A 16,460-nucleotide genomic window follows, 5' to 3' on the forward strand; every position below is an offset into this window, starting at 1 on the left:
CTCTGGCTGCGGGGGCGCGCGTGCCCACCTTCTCGATCGAGACTTCCGGGATCCGACGCTTGGAGGGGAGAGGGGGGCGGAAGTGGGGCTTCTCTTGCTTCCGTCTCGGCCATTGTTTTCGCTTCTGCTGGCCACTGCGGTGTCTGGCGCTCGGGGGTCGCCACGGCGGTGCCCCGGTGAGCGGGCCTGGGACGGGGAGGGAAGTGTTACCAGGGCCAGGGCCGCTGGGCTGGGGCTGCTCGGCCGGAACTGCGGCCGCCCACTGCCCAGGTTGGCGACGGCGGCCCGACTCACTCTTCTCCCCCGTGGTCGGCGCGCGGTCCCGGTGACGCTCAGAAGGCGCCAGATGTAGAGCAGCCTCTTTGTCCCAGTGCTCTGACCAGCTGTGCCTGGCACAGAGCCCGGCACCCGCGGGCACAGCGATGAGCAGGGCAGACGTGGCCAGGTGAGCGGCGCAGCATAAGCCTGGTTGAACGCGCATGTAGTTAGACGTTTTCCCAGCCTTGCGCCGGGAAACAACAGAACGAAGCATCGGAAGTGGGTCAGACCTAGTCGGAATTTTAAACGTGAAGTATGACTTTTATGAAGGAGACATAAAAGTCCAGATAAGAGGTTGAACGTTCGGAGCTGTAAGGGAAGTAGGAAAGTGGCCTTTCTTTGTGTGTGGGATCTTAGAGCAGTCACAGATTTTTACGTCTGTCTTTTCTTAAAGAAGTCGAGGCCTGGAGAGAGTTAGTTTACTCAAGTTACCAAGATGCATGGTGACTTTGGAAGTGTAGCACAGATGCCCTAATTAACACCACGGTGCTGATTTTCAGAATTTTATAATATGTAAACTGGTAAAAGTTGCCCCACCCCCAACTTCAGTATCATTCATTAGTTTCCCAGATATGTGCCTCAGTATCCCAAGTACACGCACATGTACTAAGGTGATAGGGAACCAGCTCTGCCCTTTGAATCCTCCCAGAAAGTGGAGGTGGCCGCGGTGTAAGTCATAAACACAGTGTAAAAAGTGTTCTAGCAGAGGTGTGAATGAAAAAGGTACTGTGAGTTCCCTGAGGCAGTCATCACACTTAACTCCTGGAGAGATCAGCAAAACTTGCTAGGGGAAGTGGGATGAGTGGAAAAGGGTCTGATATTTCTGACTCCATTGTGTTCCTTTCCTTTTGTGGCATACAGTTTGGGGGGTCTGAGTGGTGAGTTATGGATAAAATAGTTAAAATACAGTGTGTTAGAAGTACAGAGAGGTAGGCTCCCAGCTCCCCTTCCTGGATGAGGCAATCAGGAATGCCTTTAGGAGAAAATGGCATTTGATATGGATCATGCCAGATGAATAGGTGTTTGTCAAAAGTTTCAGAAGAAGAAAAATCCAAGGAGACAGTATGTGTGGCTTATAGCTGTTTCTAAAGCTTTAGTCCCTACCTTTCTTTATGGTTATCTCTGTCATAGAAGAGTAGAAGACTTTTGAGCAAGCATTTCCAACATAGGTTTATTTGTAAATTAAAAAATGTACTGTTCTACAATGCACATTGTAGCACAGCTACTAAATAGTTAAATAACAACTTACTATTTTTTAAATACACCTTTTGGATTATCCTGCACATCCCATATTTGGAGATCATCGCAGTATTTCAGTTTGGGTACCTGGGGAAAGTGGTAGGGTGGGTGGCCAGAATAGAGGCCTCAGACTAGGTTGTGAATGCTGGGCATTGAATTTAGGTTTTATCCTGTAGTTAGGTGATGGAAACCACTGAAACTTTAAAAAAGGAAGTCACTTGAAGAGATGCTTAGAGAGTCTGCCTTGGTTGTGCTCTTCCCCACCCCACCCCCCATGAAGGTTTGCCTTTTAACTGGAGGGTCTGTCATCAGCCTGAGGCTGAACACTCGGGGGAATCTGATTTCTCTCTTGATGTTTCTGTAGGTGACACTCCCATCATCCTATATCCTCAATTCTGACAATAGCTTCTGAGACCTGAATTACAGACCATCATTTTAATTGGACATAAACTGCAAGAGCAACAAGCCTCTCTTTGGTGTCACAATGGCTACCCAAGGCAGGGGAACTTCAGGCCTCTTCCCCAGGGGCGCTGTTCTCCAGAGACAGGAGGGCTGCCTGACCGTGAAACAGGAACCAGGAAGCCCGACCTGGGGGCATGGCTGCAGTCTCCAAAAGAATCACCCTCCTGTCTGTGAAATTTTCCGGCTCCACTTTAGGCAGTTATGTTATCATGAGATGTCTGGGCCACAGGAGGCACTGAGCCGGCTCCGGGAGCTGTGCCGCTGGTGGTTGATGCCAGAGGTGCACACCAAGGAGCAGATCCTGGAGCTGCTGGTGCTGGAGCAATTCCTGAGCATCCTGCCTGGGGAACTCCGGACCTGGGTGCAGATGCATCACCCTGAGAGTGGTGAGGAAGCTGTGGCTGTGGTGGAGGACTTCCAGAGATACGTCAGTGGACCAGGAGAGGTGAGCAACTGAATCTAAGTTGGCATCTGGAATTGTTTTTTTTGTAATTTAAATTTATTTATTTTAATTAGAGGCTAATTACTTTACAATATTGTATGGGTTTTGCCATACATCTGGAACTGTTTTCTACTGCTTGGGGTAGCCTAGGAATAGGCGTTCTCCATTCCATAGTCTCTAAACTGGTTTCCCTTTAGGATTCCTGAGCCAGTGCCCACCCCCACTTTTGTTTTTTACAAGGAGTTTTGTGCTCCCAGCCTTAAAAATGCAGGGCCCAGCCAAGTTCTGTGAATTGCTTTGTGAAATACTGTGTTGTAACCTAGCTTAAGCCTGGAGCACCACACAGTGCTCCTGACACACAGGATCTGCACACTGGTTAGAATAGGGAAGCATGTCAGGGAGAAGCAGCCCTGAAGATGTGCTGATAGCATGATCCCTCACTTGAGAAGTTTCTCATTACTTCCTTGGACTTCTCAGAGTTAATGGGGTCTTTGACATTAACAGAGTTAATGTCAGGGAGAAGCAGCCCTGAAGATGTGCTGATAACATGATCCCTCACTTGAGAAGTTTCTCATTACTTCCTTGGACTTCTCAGAGTTCATGGGCTCTTTTCCTGTCACATCTCGTAAGGAACCTTTCCGGTTCCTCATGAGATGTGACAGGTCTGGGCTTCAGCGTCATTTTTTTCCTTTGTAGCTTTCCAAACCCAACTGGCGTCTTTCTGCTTCTTTAATTCTAATTTTGATTTTCCCTATTTTTAGAATTCTTTCAAGTTTTAAGTCAAGGTAACACAAATGAAAGGAAAACTTGGAGAAGTCACCAGTGTTATAAATAGAGTGAATGCTGACTCCTAGGCTCATAGAGCTAACTAGCTCAGTGACCATGTGTATCAGTCAGAGTTCAGCCAGAGAAACAAAACCAGTAGGAAATTATATATTGGGTTGGCCAAAAAAGTTTGTTTGGTTTTTACCATAAGATGTTATGGGAAAACCCAGATGAACTTTTTAGTCAACCCAGTGTATGTCTGTTGCTAGAAAGTGACATGTCACTATGGACCTTGTGAGTCTAGTCAGGAATTTGCAAGGCAGGTTGTCAGAAAGTTAGGCTAGAACTGTCACTCACAGGTTGAAGCAACTGTCCACAGAAAGAATTCCTTCTTCATGGAACTTTCAGTTCTGATTTTAAGACCTTGCTACTGTTTAAATCAAGCCCATCCAGACTATCTAAAATAACCTCCTTTACTTAAACTGATTATGAGTTTTTATCACTTGTATAAAGTATCATCACAGTAACACCTATATTAGAGCTAAATTGACATCAAAAGACGATCACACTGTGGATAATCAGTTCTTCCTGATGAGTCTTCAGTTGCTTCTCTTGTAACTGTGCAGGATGGATTAGCGCATTTCCTCCTTTGTGCTTTACCAGGGAAAACCAGTGTGTGAAATTTCCCAGGTACCCAGTACAGCATTCTATTCAGTGCTTTTTCAAAAATGATTATATGTCTGGCCCTAGGAAATCAATTCCAGTTGATTGGAGTCCTAGGGTTAGACCTTTTTCCAAAAGTCTAAACGCTTTGACAGTAACAAATCCATTGTTCGATCATTATTTCCTTGGGTATACAAGTAAGTGAAAATCGCTCAGTTGTGTTCATCTCTTTGTGTCCCCATGGACTGTAGCCCACCAGGCTTCTCTGTCCTTGGAATTATCCAGGCAAGAATACTGAAATGGGTTTCCATTCTCTCCTCCAGAGGATCTTCCCGACCCAGGGATCGAACTCAGGTCTCCTGCATTGCAGGCGAAATCTTTACTGTCTGAGGAATAAGGAATAAGTTAATTATCAGCAGAGTCTAGAGGGCAACTTGGCCCAACCATAATCAAGGACAAGTGGTTGTAGAAATGTTTAGAGTGCCATTTAGTGAGGAGTGTAGAAAGAAGATTTCCCTATCTTCTGCCTTTTGCTTAAGCATAAGAGAATGTCCCCTCCATTAAAACTGTCACTTGGGACTTCCCTGGTCATCTAGAGGTTTAGATGCCGTGCTTCCAATGCAGGGGGCCCAGGTTCAACCCTTGGATAGGGAAATAGATCCCACATGCCGTAACTAAGAATTTGCGTGTCATGACTAAAAGATGCCTCATGCAGCCAGATAAATAAATAATAATTTTTTAATTAAAAAAAGTACTGTCTTTTATCCAGGGAACCTCAAGAAAAAGGTGACTGAGTCACAAACCCAAGAGAATGACTAACAGTTAACAGGGCCACTGAACACTCATGGGGCTCTAACCTAGAAGTGAGATATTTGGACTCCATTTCTTACTCTGCCACTGTTGTCAGTTTAAGTTTTTCAACATAAAAACATGAGAACAGGGCTGTCTCAACTAGCCTGAACTCAGAAAGTGTTTTTTTAACTAAATGGAAAAAAAAAAAACAAAAACACAGAGGCTTTTCCATGAAAGTTTGCCAGGAGGAGATGACAAGATGTCATTTTGATCAGCAGAAGTGAGTGAGCATGTGCATATGTGTACACTGGGGCCAGAGAGGGTTGTAGGGACATCCCTGCTGCGTTGCAGAATCACGCAGTTTACAAAATGCTTTATATCTGTTTTAATTTGTGTTCCTAGCAAGCTTCCAAATAGTAGCCCAAATAGTGATCATCTCCATTTGACAAGCGATGCAAGTACCGAGAGGTTAATTGGCTTATCTAAGATGACAGAGCTAGTGTGTGTAAGATGATAGAGCTAGTGTATGTGTTTGTGTTAATTGCTCAGTCGTGTCTGACTCTTTAAACATTCCCTTGGTCCATGTGTATGAGACCAGGATTTTCCAGTTCCTATATTCTAAGCCACTACCTTCCCCCTAATGTGTTGCTGTGGAATGCTGTCGGGATGAAAATTGGAATGGGGTTTTCATGGCCTGCAAGAAAAGGACTCCTATGAGTCCTAGGGAATGAATAGGAACTTTATTAGGATTTAATTATCAGTGAGTTACAAGGTTGTGTTATCACAGTGCAGTTAAGTTCTGTTTTCTGCCAGTACCCACAGCTGCTGTGTTTAAGAGTGCTAAGTCCCATTGATAAGAACCATCCAATGGAAAGATGGGGAACCACAGGCCCTAAGGAACCTCTTGGACCTACCATTTCATTGGAGAGATACACACTAAAGAAGAGAGCCCCCTCACTTCTCAGCAGATGTAACCCAAGAGGGCAAATCCAGTGTAATTTTTTGAAGAAGTTATTCTCAGCTTATGCTATACTATGTACCTGCCAGAATGAGTGAGCTTATAAATATGATTTATTTAAGATAACCAACAAGGACCTACTATATAGCACAAGGAACTCTACTCAGTATTCTGTAATAACCTAAATGAGAAAAGAATTTGAGAGTGAATGTGTGTAATATGTATAACTGAATTACTTTGCTGTACACCTGAAACTAACATGGCATTGCAAATCTACTATATTTCAGGTTTTTAAAAATGTGATTTATTTAGATATTTTAGGTTTTCTGCTCCAAATGTTGGTAAAAGTAGTAACCATGAGATTATGGGGAACTGATTTGATGACAACAAGCAAGGGTTAGAAATAAAAGGTCTGTACTGAGATAGTCTCAAGGTCTCTAATGATTGGTGTTAACTGATCCTATTTGACTTTTTTTTTTATTCTTTTTTTCCCTATTTGACTTCTTACATAAGTTTTTGGAGAGAGGTAGAACATACTGAAAACCAAGGTTTTTTTGTTTTTTTTTTTAATTTATTTTGACTGTGCTGGATCTTTGTTGCTGCTTGCAGGCTTTCTCTAGTTGCAGTAAGCAGAGGCCACTCTCTACTTGCAGTGCATGAGCTTTTCATTGCGGTGACTTCTTTTGTTGCAGAGCACGGGCTCTAGGCATGCAGGCTCAATAGTTGTGGCTCACAGACTTACTTGCTTCAAGGCATGTGGAATCTTCTCAGAGCAGGGATCAAACCTGTGTCCCCTGCACTGCAAGGCAGAGTCTTTGCCACTGGACCACCACAGAAGTTCCTGAAAACCAAGTTTGCAGGTCAGTCAGTCAGTTCAGTCGCTCAGTCATGTCCATCTCTTTGCGACCCCATGGACTGCAGCACACCAGGCTTCCCTGTCCATCATCAAATCCCGAAGGTTGCTCAAACTCATGTCCATTGTGTCAGTGATGCCTTCCAACTATCTCATCTCATCCTCTGTCGTCCCTTTCTCCCACCTTCATTCTTTTCCAGCATCAGGGTTTTTTTCTAGTGAGTCAGTTCTTCGAATCAGGTGGCCAAAATATTGGAGTTTCAGCTTCAGCATCAGTCCTTCCAGTGAATATTCAGGACTGATTTCCTTTAGGATGGACTGGTTGGATCTCCTTGCAGTCCAAGGGACTCTCAAGAGTCTTCTCCAACACCACAGTTTAGAAGCATCAATTCTTTGGCGCTCAGCTTTCTTTATAGTCTAACTCTCACATCCATACATGACAACTGGAAAAAACCAAAGCTTTGACTAGACAGACCTTTGTTGGCAAAATAATGTCTCTGCTTTTTAATGTGCTGTCTAGGTTGGTCATAACTTTCCTTCCAAGGAGCAAGTGTCTTTTAATTTCATGGTTGCAGTCACCATCTGCGGTGATTTGGAGCCCCCCAAAATAAAGTCTTTCACTGTTTCCATTGTTTCCCCATCTATTTGCCATGAAGTGATGGGACCGGATACCATGATCTTAGTTTTCTTAACGCTGAGTTTTCCCTAGACCACATATTAAAAAGCAGAGACATTACTTTGCCAACAAAGGTCCATCTAGTGAAAGCTATGGTTTTTCCAGTAGGCATATATGGATGTGAGAGTTGGACTATAAAGAAAGCTGAGTGCTGAAGAATTGATGCTTTTGAATTGTGGTGTTGAAGAAGACTCTTGAGAGTCCCTTGGACTGCAAGGAGATCCAATCAGTCTATCCTAAAGGAAATCAGTCCTGAATATTCATTGGAAGGACTGATGCTGAAGCTGAAACTCCCAATACTTTGGCCACTTGATGCGAAAAACTGACTCACTAGAAAAGACCCTGATGCTGGAAAAGATTGAAGGCGGGAGGAGAAGGGGACAATGGCAAAATATTGAGAGGAAGGCATTCAGCATAATGCCACCATTGGGCTAAGCATTGTTCTAGGAACACGTGATGAAGACAGAGTTCTCACCCCCAGAAAGCTTATATTTCACTGGCAGAGAAATAGACAATAAAGTAATAAATACGGTAATTAAAAATTAATATGTGCCATAGAAAATATTATCAGGTAGTTTGAGAGAGAGAATGACTATCCTTGCTTTGTCAGCATGGTCCACGATGGTCTCTCTGAAGATGACATACTTTTGCTGAGAGAAGTTGGAAAAGCTAAGGTTTGTCAGCTGCTGTATTGGAATACTGCTCCAGGTGTCAGCCTTGGTAGCATAATTCGTGCACATACAGGTACACACACCTATCACTTTTTACTTCCTTGGTACTTGTGATTGATCTGTTCTGTAGGTTAAGGCCCTTGGGAGCGTACAGAGTTACTGTCCTGACTCCTTTTTCTAGGTGGTTCTTCACGAGCACGTGTGTGTCTGAAGCACTAGCCCAGAGTGGAAATAGTTCTGTAATCTGGTCTTGAAGCTCCTGCCAAGAGGGGCAACAGAGGGATGGCAAGTAGGACTGCAAGCTGTAGATCCTGCTTGGACAGTATTCTCCCACTTGGCTAACCTGGTAGGGCTAGAGGGACCCTCTGGCTCTTCTTTTCCTGGCTTCCTCTCTTGGGGGTGCTTCCTGTTCTTGGGTTCTGTACCTTCATGAATGCTGTTTTGGACCCAATTTTATTTCCTTGTCTCTAGGTTTCAACTCCAGGGCGGGAACAGGAGATGCATTCTGAAGAGAAGACAGCCTTGGGTGCAACACATGAATCTCCTTCTACCTCACCCCACAGTGAGGGTTCAGCCCCTGGAGCCCACCTGGAGCCTCCTCGTGATCCTGGGGCACACCACCACCTCTCCAGTGAGCACTCTGGTACTCACCTCCCTGGCTCTGGCCTTCAGTTATTCTTCCTTGCTCTCCTTTGGAGTCTTCCTTTCCCTCATCTCCCATCTCCCAGCCCATTGGCCCCTTATCACCCTGCCCTGTGTCTTTCTTCCCTGGTGACTTCGTTCCTTTTGCTTATTCTCCAATCATTTATTTATTTAGTGCATTTTTATCAAGCATGTCTCATGCAAAGACACTGTTGAGGACCAGAGAGATGTACTACACCATGGATACTTATAAAGAGCTTGTTGTCTAGTTGGCAAAGGGTCAGTCCTAAGTGCAAGAAGGGGCAACCTCATAAGACATATCTGAGTGATATCAGTCCCCAGGCATTTGGGGCCATCACAGACGAGCCATGTGGGCATTGTAAACAGTGAGCAAAATCATTGTGGGTTAGAGTGGTTGGAGGATGTTTTTTGGCAGAGGGATTGAACAGTGAAAAATGGGGAAGGGATTAGAAGCGGGGAGAGAGGTGGTTGGTGCCAGAACAGAATGTAAAGCAAAGGCTCGCTAAGTTGGGAGTTCCTTGGACCACACTGAGGTACGGTCAGGAGGGACTTATCTGGGAGCCTGAGTTGTGCTTGTGTAGGGCCTTTGAGTGGAACCCGGGAAGATTTGTGGGGTAGGTGAAGTGTTAGAAAACAGTATTCTGGAAGGATTACGTAGCACATAGGCACTGTGGATAGAGTGAGGAGCCCAGTGGCTGGGAGCCTTAGGAGGAGGCTAGTGTCACAAAACAGAAGTAATTGCCTGAGCAGATTTGGGTGGAATGAAAAGTGATAGAATGTGACACACATTTGAAGGAAAAATCCATGAGACAATGGAGAGGAGTGGGGATTAGTAGGTTTTAGATGATGTTTGGAATCACTGAGGAAACTTGGGAAGTCAGGAAAGGAAGATGGAAACATGCATTTTAAACAGTGAACTTAAGGTCTTGTGGGATACCTAAATGAAATGTCCAGATAGGCAGCTGGAGGCTTGTGGTAGGGGTCTCAGAGAATGGAGAACTTCAGAGCAGCATTAGAGAATGGGAGCCATGAGATCTCTGACAGAGGGAAGTGGGTCACTCTGGGGCCTAAGTGCCTTCAGCATCCTTGATGAATGGGCAAATGAAGAGAGGCTCCACAGCCTCTCACAGGCAGAGAGGTAAGGGGAGGGCAAGCAGGCTGCTGCTGGGGAAGCCACAGAGGAGACAAGGTGGTCAGAAGTGTAGCTTCCTACCTAGTGTGGCAGAGAGAGGACTGGAAGGAGCTTGCAGCTCTGTTTGACCAGGGACCTTCTGCATCTCCAGGGAAAGTTCACAGTTTACATGGATAAAACCTTTATGGAATAGGTGTGAGGGTCAGTGTATGTGGAGCTGCTTGGGTTCTCTTGAATCCATTTACTGGGATACAGACCTCCTCATTGGAAACAAGAGCAGGGCTGGTCCCACTCAGAGATTTCTTTCTTCCTGCAGCTCAGGGTGCTTCCCCGGTGCCCATCCTTCCCCAAGTGGGGAACTTATGAAACCAAGTAGTAGCAACTGTGCTTTGGATGGTCAGGCCCCAGGTGAGCTTCCTGAGTTCCAAGTCTGTGACCCAGGAGTAGCAAGGCCTCATCTCCAGGGCTCTGGCCCATTCTGAGCCTGCTCCTGTGGCTTCCCTGCCTAACTGCTTCCCCTGGAGCTGGTCCTGTCCACTGAGTTCATGGACTGTATCTTACCTTGAACTTGTCCTTTTATTAATGTGTCCTCCTAGCTTCCCTCTGTCTCTCCATCCCGTTGGCCACCAGGTACCCAATTCTGTGCTCTTGGTAACCCTGATGACTTGGCCCCTTAGCCTGGGAATGTCCCTGAGCAGTAAAAGCTTGTCATTCCAGGAGGCTGCAGAGTTGGAGTTCCTATCTGTGAACTATTCTCAGAAGTGGAAAGGTGCAGCACTCAGCCAGAGAGCCCTGTACCAGAACATCATGCTGGAAAACTGCCACAGCCTGGCCCCATTGGGTAATGACTCTGCTCCCCAGTAATTTAGAGTCGGCCCTCTTTGCTAGGTTCTTATTCTTTTAAATTATGAAAATATAAAGAGACAAAGTGGGGAGAATAATAAAGTGAATTTCTCTATATCAACACCCACTATAATTATTGTTAACATTCTCTTTACTTCCTTATTAATTAAGCTGGGCTTGTTTAATTAGAATTTGTAGTTGGACAGAATATAGAGCCACTCAATTACTGTCAGTCATGAGCTAAGTTACTTACAATAAGGCTGAAGGAATGGAAACCCGGAGCAGACCAACCAACTAGACCAGACTTTGGGAAAGAAAGCCTTGTAGGAGCCTAGGAGCCTCGCAGCAGAAGTGAAAGGATTTTCATGCCATTGTTTTCAGATAGCAGCACCCCACATATTTGTTTCCAATTGTCACTGATAACCATTTTCTTCACTCTGAATGTTTTTTCTTTCTCTGAGCTCCTTAATTAGCCTTTCTGTTTCCTCATATGTTCTGGTTGCTGTGGTTCCTGATGGATTTTTTCCTCCATAGATCATTTCAACTTGAGCTCCTACTTCTAATTTCCTTCGTTTCCTACTTTCAGTTCATAATTAAATATCATCTTTGAGCAGAACTTTGTTCCAGGCTATCTGGAGCTGGTTGACTACTCTACAGATAAACTATACTTGAGTTTGGTGTTTGGTCGTGGTCCAGTCACCTGTTGTCCATCCTTGAATGAGCTGAGTTGCTTGGCACAAGGCATGTTTGCCTCGGGTTCCCCTTCAGAAATAATGGGGCATGGCTGCTTCCAGGAAGTGGCTGTTGTCAGGGGAGGTTCTGGGGTTGACAGGTCTAAGACAGTAGCCTACTCTGAAGAGAATGGACTTAGAAGTCAAGGATTCAGACATCTGTAACTTGTACACACTAAAGTACTTGAAGATTTATACCCCTGATGTCTATGTGAGTGAAAGGAACCAACATTTTTTGTATTAAACTATAACTATGATTGCTCTGCCTTCTCCCACCTATTATAAAATTTAAAAGCAAATATTTATTGCTTATTTTCCCATGATTCCTGATTATCAAGATACCAAAGACATGTTTGATTTATATTTCAAGTTATTGATACCAGTCTTAATTTTCTGTATAGTACTGCACCTACCAGTCCAGTGTTGCAGGGACTAGAAGGTCCCCAGGTTTAGAGCTCTGCTCTCCCCTTAACACTTTTCCTCAGTGTTTCTCTACTTGTGGCTTCTCCACACCCTGTCCCTGTCCTGTTACTCAAGAATCACTCCTTTTTTGTACACTTTTTTTCCTGATCATACCCTCATAATATACATTTCTCTTCAACTCTCATGTTTGCCCACATCATTTCTCATATTTGGTTTAAAGTATTTACCACCACTCTCCTCAACATCTTTACTGTGAACTGTGGAGCCATATAGTGTCATGGTTGGAGCGGACCTGAGAGTTCATCGTTTTACTAAGGAGACACCACATCTAAGTGACTTCTGGGAGATCACACTGTGCTTTACAGTCTGGTCTCTTGCCTTTCAATTGGCCTGCCCCCCTGGCTGTGCTGGCTCCACATGCCTCTGTTCTGATAGCTCTGCTTCCTCCCTCCTCTATGGACTAGCTTCCCCTCTTTGTTTTTCTGTCCATGAAGAAAAATTTGAGCCATTTCCCGTTTTTCTCCTGTTCTGAATGTGTCTCCTCATTCCTTACCCCCAGTGTGAATTTTTTGTTAGCTACGTAGGCTCCTGATAGTTCCGTTTCCCCAATAGGACAACAAGTGAATGACAGTTGTTTTCTTCTGACTTGGCAGCAGATGAGAACAGGATGGTGCATTCACAGTTGCCTCCAAAACAGGACATTTCTGGAGAATTGAAGTCATCTGACAGGATCTTAGGGGTGTTCTGTGGAGTGATTCCTGCAGGACAAGAAGCTGGGACTGCCAGTAAAGAGGCTTTAGAGAATCTAGAAGTTCAACCCTCAGATGAAGAAGGAACCAGACTGGACAGTGATTTCTTAGAAATAACACAGGAGGATAAAAAGAAATCCACAGAGGATCAATATGATGATTATAAGGAACTTGGGGGACATCTAGATCTGTCCTCTAGTCTCTCAGAACATCAGGGAGTTCTGAAGGGACAGAAGTTGTATCACTGTGATGAATGTGATAAAGCTTTTAATCGGAGTTCACACCTCATTGGGCATCAGAGAATCCACACTGGAGAGAAACCATATGAGTGTTCTGAGTGTGGCAAGACCTTCAGGCAGACTTCTCAGCTTGTTGTCCACCTCAGAATCCATACAGGGGAAAAACCTTATGAATGCAGTGATTGTGGAAAGACCTATCGCCACAGCTCCCATCTCATTCAACACCAGGGACTCCATTATGGGGAGAAACCATATAAATGTAATGAATGTGCAAAAGCTTTCACCCAGAGTTCCCAACTCATTGACCACCAGAGAACTCATAGCGGGGAGAAGCCATACGAATGCAATGAGTGTGGAGAGGCCTTCATTCGGAATAAAAGCCTTATCCGCCATCAGGTACTTCATACTGGTAAGAAACCTTACAAGTGTGATGAATGTGGGAAAGCTTTCTGTTCTAACAGAAATCTTATTGACCATCAGAGAATCCACACTGGGGAGAAGCCTTTTGAGTGTAATGAATGTGGTAAGGCCTTCAGTCGGAGTAAATGTCTTATTCGACATCAGAGCCTCCACACTGGGGAAAAACCATACAAATGCAGTGAGTGTGGGAAAGCCTTCAATCAGAACTCTCAACTTGCTGACCATGAGCGAATTCATACTGGAGAAAAACCTTTTGAATGTAATGAGTGTGGTAAGGCATTCAGTCTGAGTAAATGTCTCATTCGACATCAGCGACTTCACACTGGTGAAAAGCCATATAAATGCAAAGAGTGTGGAAAATCCTTTAATCAAAATTCACACCTTATTATTCATCAGAGAATACACACTGGTGAAAAACCTTATGAATGTAATGAATGTGGAAAGGTCTTCAGTTACAGCTCCAGTCTTATGGTACATCAGAGAACCCATACTGGGGAAAAACCCTATAAATGCAAGGATTGTGAGAAAGCTTTTAGTGACAGTTCACAGCTCATTGTACACCAGAGAGTTCATACTGGAGAGAAACCCTATGAATGTATTGAGTGTGGGAAAGCCTTTAGTCAGCGTTCTACTTTCAATCACCACCAGCGAACTCACACTGCAGAGAAGCACTCAGGTCTGGCTCGATCTGTTTCTTAAGACATAATTCTCTAAAGACAGCAAGGAACTTTGGTTAAGGTTTCTATATAAGGAGTATGTTAACTCTGTTCTCTGTGTTCAACCACTGATCAAAGTGGACCATCCCTAAAGGTTCTCTGCCAATCACAGTGGTGGGAGAGGGAATAACAGTGCAGTCCTTCCCAACTACTGTTTAAAAATCTATCTCATTTCTTAATTATTCATCCCCAAATCAGAATGTGTGTTTTCTCTAGGACAGAGATAGTTCCTTTTTCTGTTTCATTTCCTCCCTTTTACCATTTACATAAAGTCATTCTCCAAGATACTGATTCACTTCTTGGCTATGGCCCTCTTTATGTACTATTTTTTACCTCTTTATCTACTTTTTAAACTCCTACTCTAATATGGTCCCTCACCACTTAGGTTCCCTGTCTAGAAAATCTTTTTTTTCATTTCCTTTGCTAATCTGTGTCCCACAGAACCTGCCAGATCTAGAACCAGTCTTTCTTGAAAGACTCTCTTCTTCAAATACTTCTCCATTCATGTTAAACTTCTATTTATTGGACTTCAGTACTTTGAGTTAGCTGGTGGTGTATGTACAACTGTTGTTAAATGACCTTGTAAATTATTCTCAACCTACTGTATATGTGTGTACGTTCATGCCAACATATTATAGACTCTTTGAGGTTGGATATAGTATTTCTTTAAGTACATAGATAATGATTTTCATATGGTGGTAGTATAATAAATACCTTTTTAAAACTCAGCTTTCTAACTGAACCATTCTTAAATTGGGCACAATCTCCCCTCCCCCTGGCCTCCCACCAGACTAGAAGCTTCTAAATATAGATCTTATATCTTCATAGAATATCACATACAAAGCCCTTATCGATTTCTGCATATACCTCTGGAAGTCTCATTACTGCTACTTCATTGTTTTCTGATAAATTTTCTATTGGGTTTAAGAAGTTTCCTTCTATTCTTATTTTTAGTAGCAGTGGTATAGTGTAGTAGTTAAGTGCATAGATTTTTTTTTTTGGCCACAGCACAAGATGTGGGACCTTAGTTCCACAGCCAGGGACCGAACGTGTGTCCCCTGCATTTGAAGCACTGAGGCTTAACCAGTGGACCACCAGGTAAGTCCTATGAGCATAGATTTTTGTGCCTGGTATTCTAGGTTCAAATCCTGATTCTTCCACTTTCTTAGGTAGGTGATCCTCAATAAGTCATTTAGTTTCCTTGTGTTTAGCTCTCCCTTGTATAAAATGGAGCTACCTCAGGACTGTGAGGGTAAAATTAGTTTGTAAGGGAAAGGCACTTAAAACAGTGTTGGCACTTAAAACAGTGCTTGGCACATACTGTGCCACCTAGTTTTTATTATGATGGCTTTTAAGTTCTACATGATTTTTTTAAAAAACCCACTTGTATAATTTTATAGACAATGTCCTTTATTTTTGTAATTTTGGGGAGAGTAAGTTTCTAAATAATTGCAGTTTCCTTGTGCTCCTGGGATAAAACCCATTTGTTCCTGATGATTTTTTCAGGTACAGAACTAAATTGAATTTACTATTAAGTTTTTGCCTGCTTCACAAAATGTTTTTCTTTAATTACTCTGGAAGAACTTGAATAATATGGGAATGATTCTTTGAACAATAAAAATAACTCTGCCCGATCTGTTTTGGGGGATGAGGGAATTGAGAGGGACAAATTTTTTTTGTTCCCACCCTGAGAGGCATAAATCTTTAGCAGCATTTTTATTTTTTCAGTTGTTGCCCTCTTTAAGTTTCCATCTCTGTGTAAATTTTGGTGATACATATCTGGAAGTCATCCTTTTTACTGGACTGACAGTGGCATAAAGTTGCACTTCGTATTCTATAAAGTTCTACTCTTTTGTATATGTAGTTAGAGCTTTGTTTCATCCATAATGTTTTACATTTTGGTTTCCTTTCAGTTTTTCTTTCATGATTGCCATGTTTATTTTGTTTTTCTTTGAAACTCCACTTTTTCTTGAATATATTTTTTCATATGTTCTTTCACTGCCTCAAGTTGCAGAGACTTTTCATTAGCATCATCTCTCTTTTTTTTTTAATTACTCAGTGATTTTGAGTCCTGATATTTGTCCCAAGGTAGGGAAATCAACTTTTTCTTGAATTGTTTTATAGGCTATTTGCATGCTATTAAATTATCTGTTTAGATCTGGAACTAGAAGGTGAATTCTAAATTTTCATTACTAGTATGCTGTGCGGGAATAAAGAAGTAAAGGAGCAGCTCAACGTTTTGCTAATCTGGTTGAAAACTTTCCACCCACAGCCCCCTTTTTTCTTTTTTGTTCGGCTTTTATATGAGTCCAATGAAGGCTCCTTCCACATGCACTACCTATTGCAAATAGCTTTGTTGTAAAAGAACTGAGTATGGAAAACTCTTCAATCCCTAAGACTTTATTTTACCTTGGCAACTCCAAATTGAGAAAAGAACGTATCCTGAGATGTTTGAGAAAACATTCAGTTTTATGAAAACATCCAGTTTTACGAAAACATCCACCAGAGACTTTTTATGCTTCCAAGAAACCTACTTATTTGAGTGTGTGAAAATGTTGGCTATAGTTTATTTCTTGTTTGACATCACAAAGTCCACCTGTGTTGGATTTTAAAAGCAAGAAACCATTCATCCAGAGCTTCTATTATTTGCTACACATTTTTGGAAGATAGTATTCCTGGAATAAGTGTTGAAAGCTTTTAGTTAT

General features: G+C 43.1%; 1 protein-coding gene across 7 annotated transcripts; it reads left to right on the forward strand.

Moving 5' to 3' along the window:
* The first annotated feature begins 72 nt into the window (after nt 1-72).
* LOC129634740 (zinc finger protein with KRAB and SCAN domains 7-like) lies at nt 73-14,483 on the forward strand. 7 transcript variants are annotated; one of them, XM_055556957.1, is made up of 4 exons: nt 73-176; nt 1,922-2,464; nt 8,311-8,482; nt 12,285-14,483. In XM_055556957.1, exons 2-4 carry the CDS (start codon nt 2,042-2,044, stop codon nt 13,736-13,738), a joined length of 2,049 nt encoding a protein of 682 aa, XP_055412932.1. In that variant the 5' UTR covers nt 73-176; nt 1,922-2,041; the 3' UTR covers nt 13,739-14,483. The 7 variants fall into 7 exon arrangements, with proteins under 7 accessions (XP_055412932.1, XP_055412931.1, XP_055412933.1 ...); XM_055556956.1 differs by having other exon boundaries at nt 101-445; XM_055556958.1 differs by having other exon boundaries at nt 101-445; nt 12,288-14,483.
* The last annotated feature ends 1,977 nt before the right edge of the window (nt 14,484-16,460 follow it).

Source organism: Bubalus kerabau, chromosome 20 (genome assembly GCF_029407905.1).
Source record: "Bubalus kerabau isolate K-KA32 ecotype Philippines breed swamp buffalo chromosome 20, PCC_UOA_SB_1v2, whole genome shotgun sequence".
NCBI classification, from domain to species: Eukaryota; Metazoa; Chordata; class Mammalia; order Artiodactyla; family Bovidae; genus Bubalus; species Bubalus kerabau.